At 33.1% G+C, this 9,608-nt stretch overlaps 1 protein-coding gene across 1 annotated transcript; it reads left to right on the forward strand.

The window, feature by feature from the left end:
* The first annotated feature begins 738 nt into the window (after positions 1 to 738).
* LOC136201351 (aldehyde oxidase GLOX-like) lies at positions 739 to 2,538 on the forward strand. Its single transcript, XM_065992001.1, has one exon. It carries the CDS (start codon positions 756 to 758, stop codon positions 2,388 to 2,390), a length of 1,635 nt encoding a protein of 544 aa, XP_065848073.1. The 5' UTR covers positions 739 to 755; the 3' UTR covers positions 2,391 to 2,538.
* The last annotated feature ends 7,070 nt before the right edge of the window (positions 2,539 to 9,608 follow it).

Raw genomic sequence — 9,608 nt, forward strand, 5'->3', positions numbered from 1 at the left:
TTCGAGTTAAGCTAGACCCAACACCAAATATATCAAAATTAAAATACAATAATTAAATTGATATTATATACACGTACTAAATTAATGCCTTTTCTTTTTTTTTTTCTTTAATTCTAATGAAATTGACACACCTACTGAAATAATCCCATTTCTTTTTCTTCTTATTTCTTTAATGAAATTGTGAAAAAACCAGTCAGATTTTGAAATTCAGAATTCACCCACTAATAATTCCAAGGGACCATAAATTTATTTCTAAAAAAATGGACCATAAATTTAATATTAAAAAGAAGTCCACCGTTTTTAAATTTTTTTTTCAATACATAATAACGAAGAAATAAGGGTAAATTACATCTATGACCCTTCAATTTTTTTCTTATTATTTTATCATCCCCAAACTTCAAAATCCAACCTTTTTACTTACAGTAGGATTGAGTCAACCATAACAAAATCTAATTTCCGACATTGTAACAAACATTTAAACCCTTTAATTTAGCTTATACATAGATGTAGGCAATACAGTTACTCCTTTTATTTATTTATTTATATATATATATATATTCTTCTTCCTCGTCAATTATATCTCAGACAACAAAAAAACATTATCTCAGTTATTCACTCTCAGTTACTGTAGTAATTTTAAGTTTCTCTTTACCCCACGCGCAAAGAGAAGCGTGTAATACCTTCTCTCTATCCATTTATAAACCACAGACATTAAACCAAATCATTGGCTTCCATATCCATATGAACATTAAAAAATGCCTTCTCTCTCCTTCCTCCTCCTCCTCCTCTTTCTCCTCCCGATAATATGCCGGAACTTCCAGGCGGAGGCCTCCGGTGGCCGGTGGCGGATCTTACAGAACAACATTGGAATAACAGCTATGCACATGCAGCTTCTGAGCAATGACCGTGTCATTATCTTCGACCGGACAGATTTCGGAGTATCAAATCTGTCTTTACCGGCGGGAAAATGCCGGGACGATCCTAACGAAATGGTGCTAAAAACTGATTGCACAGCTCACTCCGTCGAGTACGATGTTTTAACAAACAAAATCCGGCCACTCATGGTTCAAACCGACGTCTGGTGCTCCTCAGGCTCTGTTACGCCGGACGGGAGATTAATCCAGACCGGAGGATTCAATGACGGTGAACGGAAAGTGAGGATTTTCAATCCGTGTAGTAATTGTGATTGGGAGGAAGTCGGAGATGGACTTAAAGCGAGAAGATGGTATGCTACTAATCATAAATTAACCGACGGGAGACAAATAGTAATCGGAGGAAGACGGCAGTTTAATTACGAGTTTTACCCCAAAAACGACGCCGCTTCGAATGTTTATAGCTTGTCGTTTTTAGTGCAGACTAATGATAAAGGAATCGAAAATAATTTATACCCTTTTGTTTTCCTTAATGTCGACGGTAATCTCTTTATTTTCGCTAATAATCGAGCGATTTTATTCGATTATAATACTAATAAAGTGGTAAAAACTTACCCGGTTATCCCCGGAGCCGACCCGAGGAATTACCCGAGCACCGGCTCGGCTGTGCTCCTTCCGTTGAAGAATTTACAGGGGAATCAAACTCAAGCTGAGGTCCTAGTCTGCGGAGGCGCGCCGAGAGGTTCTTATATCCAAGCTTTAAGAGGGAATTTCGTTAAAGCATTGGATACTTGCGGGCGGATCAAAATAACCGACCCGAACCCGGTATGGGTCATGGAAACCATGCCTCAACCCAGATCCATGGGCGATCTGATATTGCTTCCGAATGGTAATGTTTTGATTATCAACGGCGCTGGAACCGGGACCGCCGGGTGGGAATTCGGGCGGAACCCGGTTTTGAGACCGGCATTGTACCGACCCGAGAATGGAATTAACTCGAGATTCGAATCTTTGAATCCGACGGGGATACCGAGAATGTATCATTCGTCGGCGATTTTGGTTCGGGATGGGAGAATTCTCGTCGGCGGGAGTAATCCTCACGTGAATTATAATTTCAGTGGCGTTTTGTTTCCGACTGAGTTGAGGTTAGAGGAATTTTATCCTCCGTATTTGGATGCGCAGTATGGGGATTTGAGGCCGGCGATTGTTTCTCCGATTTCCAAAGTTAGAATCAGATATGGTCAGAGACTAGTAGTGAGGTTTAAAGTCACGAGTGTACTGAATGCTAAAACGGTGTCGGTTAAGATGGTTTCACCTTCTTTTACTACTCATTCTTTCTCTATGAACCAGAGATTGCTGGACCTTGGAAATGAGAAAGTGACGAATGTTGGAACGGCGACGTTTGATATTCAGGTGACTTCGCCGTCGTCTTCTGTGCTTGCACCGCCGGGATATTATCTGTGCTTTGTGGTTCATCAGGATATACCCAGTGTAGGCATTTGGGTCCAAGTAAATTAATTCTTTTTAATATATTTTTTTTATATACTTGTTATTAGCTAAATTCCAATAGATATATAGAATTATAATTATAATTTGTAATTGTATATCTTTACATCAAAGTAAATTTTAGGCCAAACATTGGGAAATAGAAATTTCAGTTTTTATCTTTTTTGTTTTTTTAGAAATAGTTATATTTTCTAGATATTTATTAAAATATTTTTTACCATTCACTCAAATATATACTTAGCACTTAAAAAAAACAATGGGAAAATTACAAAACTGGGTCAAATGGGAGGCCCATTTACATATTAAATTCATTTACTAATTCTACTACATATCTAGACTGATTTTGTGCGACTTTCCAAAAATACCCTCAATATTTACGCGGAGCTCGCCCCATCCCGTCTGACTTCGCATATTCACCCATATGCGAAGCCTGCGAAGTTAATGTTTTAATTTACTTAATGAATTTAGTTCGCATATGCGAAGCCTGCGAAGCTGAAATTTGTTTTGCTTGATGAATTTAGTTCGCATATGCGAATGTTGGATATGATTTGAAGCTAATACGCGAAGTGGTATATAACAAAAATTGGCAAACAACAACGGATTCAAACATTAAAATCATAACATTATCAAAATTTACAACAAGATTGCCACAATAACAACATTCAAATCATAACATTATCAAAATTTACAACAAGATTGCCACAATAACAACATTCAAATCATAACATTATCAAAATTTACAACAAGATTGCCACAAGGTCTGGACGTGTCGCACGGTGCACACCAAGATTACGCATCCGCTTCAAAATTGGCACCGGATTAAGTTAGGTCCAGTTTGAAGATTGGCACCATAGAATGGACGTGTCCCATGGTGCACCCCGAGATTGACACAACCTCTCCTAACGAATCATTTCAGGAGTGAATGTGTCAATCTTGGGGAAGTTCATCCCTATACAGGAAGGAAAATCATCTCCCCTGCAGCCCAATATGCCGCCTTCCAGAAAGGGATGTTACGTATTCCACCATATACAGAAAAAATTAACCGTGTTAGTTAGGAAAAAAGACAATTTTGGCTTCGCGAAATGAAAATTAGCGAAGCATGCGAATGTAAATGTGTAGGGGAAGAGGTGATTTTACTTCGCATATCAATTTTTTCGCGAACTCTGCGAGGTCTGAAATGTGACTATCTACGTCGCATATCGATGCTTTCGCGAAGTCTGCGAGGTCTGAAACGTGAGGATCTATTCGCAGACTTCGCGAACTAATCGATTCGCGAGGTAGATCCATACGTTTCAGACTCTTTCTCTTCGCAGAACTTCGCGAAATCATCAATTCACGAAGTAGATCATCACTTTCCAGGCTCGTTCTCTTCGCAAAGCTTAGCGAAACCATCGATTGCGAAGTGAATTCATGAAAAAACGCAGAAAAAACAAACAGATACTTACATTTTTCGCCCCTTTCACCCCCAAAAGGGACAATAACAATATGATAACATGGGAAGAACGAAGGAAATAACGTAGAAAAACCATTTCTTTGATGGTAACAAGAAGAAAGAAACCAAGCAACGAACAGGAAGATGAAAAACCATTTACTCGTTTTCTAGGGTTGGGAAGTTGCAGAATCAAGAGATGAAGAGATGAAAAAGAGAAATTCATTATGATTTTGACTAAATGGTGCAGATTTCGTGCAATTTAAAGGAAGAAAGGAAGATCAAAAGTCTTGAAATCATTAATGCTGGAGCAACTTTTCGCATAACCAAGGAGATAGAGGGAGCGGCAATTCGCAAGTGGTGGAAGTGGGAAGGTCAGGGGTATTTTTGGAAAGTCACACAAAATCAGTCTAGATATGTAGTAGAATTAGTAAATGGGTTTAATATGTAAATGGGCCTCCCATTTGACCCAGTTTTGTAATTTTCCCAAAAAACATTAGTGGTAACATCTAAATATAATCTATGGGGACAAAAGTGTAAAAAGATGAAAAAACACGGAGTCACTAATATCATCACTGGCCAAGTGTAAAACAGTAAAGATCGGTCAACGGCAAGAGGTACGTCAAGACCTGCCGCTCAATCCGTTTGGGGTAGGATCCACCCTCGTATCCCTAGACTGTTATAAAGATACCAAATGACTAAAACTGAACAGACGTCATTGCTGCTGATAATGGTGACTATTCAACTATTTTTCCATTAATACCGAAAGGTTAAAAAACCTATATAAATACCACAACTCAATGAGACTTTACGTACATTAACTAAATCTTAAATACTATTATAATCATTCTTATTATTTATGAATATTCTACTGACTTTGGGATCAGAGTGTCCCTCGCCAATCTCAATGACACTTCACATGGATGATATTTCGATCAAAGAAAATTATACAGTAATCAATTATCCTCCATAAAAAATTTCAACTTCTTCATACAGATTTTGAAGGTTTTTTTCTGCTTTTACCCAGAAGAGAAACCTCTTCTTTATTTTGTGTTACTTTTTCTTTATTGAATAAGTTTTTTTTTTTATGATTTACAATTATATAGGTTTTGTAGTTTCTATATTTATTTGGAGTTTCTTTTTTCTTCATATATATGGATAGTCGTACGTAATTTGTCTTTTTTATATGAATGGTTGTGATTTGCCTCTTTATATGAATGGTTGTGATTTGTCTCTCTATATAAGTATTATTATGTTTTTGTTAATGGAAAGACATAAGAGTTTTGCTACTATTATCACATAAATCTGACTCATTGAAAAGTGATGGAGTTATTCCTGGAGAAAAAAATTTTGAAATTAATTTGGTATAGACTTTTGCTTCATACTGTTGTACCAAAAATATTTTCAATCACTGTCTACTATTATTCTATCATATACTATTATTTTATCACGATTTATTATATTTTTAAGAAATCATGATCTATAATGATACAAATTCAAATTTCTCTAATATACTTCTCAATTATAATTTACTTATATGGAAATTTACTATTTTTTTTAAATAAACAACATATTTAACACCCAACTCAAGTTAATTAGCTGAGTTGTCTTTATTAAGAGGATGGTTAATTTTGAATGATATTGATGATCTTTATTAAATTAAATTATATATTAGTCCAATTGCAGTATAATTTTGTCATATGCATTGGCTTTTTATGAGTAAATTATATGAAATAGTTTTCCCTCATTGAATGAATCTTATCTTTTTCATTAAAAATAAATCCTCATACAGGTAGTGGTATACCTGTCCTTTATTATAAACATATAATGCTAGTTTTGGATCAAACAATGGATTTGAGATTCCAATTAATGTTTCTATTTTTCTGGTGGAATAATAATATTCCATCAAATCAGAAAGATCAAACAGATTTTTTATTATTTTAATTTTGTCTAAACAGAAATAATTAGTAGTATTAACTATATTAAATACAATTAAAAATATGTATGTGGTTGGTGAAATTTGTAGACTACCTATTAAATACAAATGTTGTTAGAACTTAAAATAAATATCATAATTAAGTTAAATTCTGCTTGATAAAAACTCCATCGTATTCAGCTCGATTTATAAATAAATTGAGCTTGAATTGGAGAAACCGTTTCAATCGCTTGCGAGAATACTCAAATATATGTTTATTAACAAACTCTTAAATAAGCTCGATTATATAAAATATCCATGAACACACTCGTGAACACATTTAGTTCATTTTTTTTAATATAATAGTATTTCTATAAAGGGGATGCAAAATAATGTAGTTTTGTAGGTTTCACAAACTATGTATATTTATATTAAATAAATAATTAATATGATATGTTTACGAGCGAAGTTCAACAGAATTAATGAATTACTCGCCAATAAAAACTCGCGAATAAATTTACGAGCAGCTCACGAATAAAATATTGAGTTCAAATTTGTAATTTTCTAACAATCCAAATAATATGGTAAATAATAGGGTCAAATACATGAATATCATAATTAAGTACAAAATTACAACTAAGTCATATCACCAAACTTAATTCTTAATATGTCATTATTCTCTATATATTATGATTTTACACTATAATTTAAAAATTCTAGACTTCAATTCATAAATCATAAACCCTAGAAAATATATTACAGACTTCTAATTTATAAATTCCAATCCTTAAAATATATTAAAAGTACTGATTTTACTAGTTTGACATAATCCAAAATTAGATTTGATATATTTTTAAATAGTTTTTTAAATATGAATTTATGTGTAATTTTCCCTAAATAATACCATTTGGAACTCAAAGGCCCATGGCCTACTTTTGGGCCGGTCCATTTAGGGTCCCCAAAAGGTATTCAGAAAAGGATCAAAGTTTCGGATCTCAGATACACGCTAAAGCTGTTTGGAGAAGGAATAGATTTCGGACCTACGACGATGACACGTGTATCTAGGCCGAAACCCAAATCATTATAAATAGGAGCTTAATTCAAAGAGAAATGGACTCATTTCTATATACTCAAACTTGTTGTTTATTCTCTGAGCTTGGTATTCTCATATTGACTTAGGTATCGGAAAGGATTTACCGATCTTCAGCCTCCTATCTAATTGTGTTCTGTTTTACAGGTCTTGAGACATTATATTCTGATATTCCGATATCACCAAACATAAACAAAATAAAGCTTGGTTGGATTTTATTACAAAACTACTATAATGGTAATGTTTTTTACCTTATTTAAACCTATGAAAAGAAAAAGATGAAAAGGATACACGTGATGATATAGAAATAGAGTAAGTATAGGTATGACCAAAAGGGTAAAAGATGACCAATTTTGTGAGAGAAGCAAAGTAGAAATGTAACTGAATTATTCTTATAAAAGGAACCACAGATACAAATTTATACATCAACCATCTACCTTTACCAAAATGCCAACTGTACCATACATTTTTAGGCAAGGAATATTACTCATTTTTTTATATATTTTATCCGTTTTGCGGTCCGAGGCTTTATACGTGCATTAGGATTCAAACTCGAAATCTAGTTTAAGCGATTTGAAACCCTTAACTACTCAAGTTAATCTTAATTAGAAATATAATTCAAATTTAATGGTGACTGTCTTTTATGGCTTAATACATTACCAGCTTTCTAAACTTGTCCAAAATAGTAGATTAGCTCCCTCAACTTTACAAGTGTCTCACCAGCTCCAACTTGCTTATTTCGTATCACCAATTCACTAAACTTGTCCATAAAAGTAGATTAGCTCCCTTAACTTTGCAAGTGTCTCACCAACTCCCTAAACTTACTTATTCTGTAACAACTAAGTACAAAAACTTATTAAATCTAAGTTCTAAAAATATGCCTTCATCTATTTGAGAGGTAATATTTTGCTTCTCCTACCTTTCAACTTATTATAAGAGTTAGTGTTGCAAATTTGAGAGATTGAATGAATGAGGATTGAGAGTTAGTATTATGGCTTTTGTATTTAGTTTTTACAGAATAAACAAGTTTGAGGAGTTGGTGAAACACTTTCAAAGTTCAGAGAACTAATCAACTTTTATGGACAAGTTTAAGGAACTGGTGATACGAAATAAGCAAGTTTAGGGAGCTGGTAAGACACTTGCAAAGTTCAAAGAGTCTATCTACTATTTTGGACAAGTTCAGGAAGCTGTTGATGTATTAAGCCTTCTTTTATTATTATTTGGATTTTATTTATTACATTATAGATTTAATTTTTCTAATTATGAACTTGAGTTGTGTACGTGTGGGGAAAGGAACTAGATGAATTGTCCTTGTTTGAAATGTTGCACGTTGTAATTATCACATCAATATCAATAATATATAAATGACACCGAAAATATTGAGTTCCATTTAATTCCTAATACTACGTTTTCTCAAGAAAATTACTTAAATTAGGTGAGATTAAATTACATACTAAATTACATACTTTTCAAGCTCTAATGTTCATGTTTTGATTGTTAATACGTATACAATAATGGTTCTTTCCATTACGTGTTGTTGGTATATGGATATGAATTGAGATTTATTATTAGGCACTTGTCCTTAAGGTTAGTGTCCAGTGGCGAATATAAGATTACTCGGTTGGAAATGCCGATTTCACATGTGCATTTGCAATTTTTTTTTATTAAATCGAACTTACTCATTTTTTTTATAAATATACGTGTTATAATGTAAATGGTCAAGAACCAAATTTTAAGTATTAATGTACAATTTCTCAAAATTAAGCTAGAGTTTGTTTAAGAGTCCTAATATATATATACAATTTCTCAGGCAGCCAAAGGGGCCCAGGCCCCCCTGTCTACGCCCCTGCTAGTGCCAGAGAATTTCGGAATGCGAGAGATACTCTATGCTGTTTTTCTACGTACTAGAATGGTGCGGAGATACCTGGTAGGTTGTGATTAAGGTTGTGATAATTTGGATTGTCCGGCGAACCATTGAGTATATCTCTCCTTATCAAATGAGACTCTTCAATAAAGTAACAAATGAATATTAAATTGTGTTTTGTCGTCTAATAATTATCAAATGCATGTAAACTGAATTGTATACATATGTTATCTTATTGTACTTTATAAACGCACTCTACCTTCACCCGTTCTTTTTTTAGGTTAAAGTTATTAAATGCTTATTAGTGTATATATCGGCCAATATATAGATCATCATTGTATATATTTTAGTTTAGAAATTCATTAGTTCCAACTCAAAAATTGTAAATGCTGTAATTTTCAATATATAAAATTTTATTATATGAACTTATTTATGAAAAAAACATGTTACATTAGTTTTTGCATTTTGCATTTTACAATTTCAAATTTCTTTTCTTGCAATTTTTTTTAAATTCTAGACAATTCGAATCTTAAAAAACTATCTGGTCACTTTTAAATCTAACAATTGTTTGAAAATCAGATTCAACGTATTTTAAAGTTTGCGGGTACTTTAAACTATTGGCACACATTTATTATTTTTACTCTTAGACATATTTTCAAAATAAGTATTATTATGAAGTAATATTGAATTAAAACCAACAAATTAAATTTAATGATTAAAAGAATAGCTATTGCAAGTAGATGAAGAAGAGACTGAAGTGTCAATTTAAGTAATATATAGCAACAAAGAATCATCATTGAAATGGATACATCAAAGCCAGCCAATTACACCTACTATCACTTTCTAAAAGTACTCACTCAAGTAAAATGTGATGCATAGTAGAATTTTAGAGTCAAATATCACATGCAATGCAATGATGTGTGATAATATGA

This window comes from Euphorbia lathyris, chromosome 7, assembly GCF_963576675.1.
Source record: "Euphorbia lathyris chromosome 7, ddEupLath1.1, whole genome shotgun sequence".
Taxonomy (NCBI): Eukaryota; Viridiplantae; Streptophyta; class Magnoliopsida; order Malpighiales; family Euphorbiaceae; genus Euphorbia; species Euphorbia lathyris.

Coding starts and splice junctions, on each gene's coding strand:
- LOC136201351 (XM_065992001.1), top strand. CDS start 756: ATGCCTTCTCTCTCCTTCCTCCTCCTCCTCCTCTTTCTCCTCCCGATA.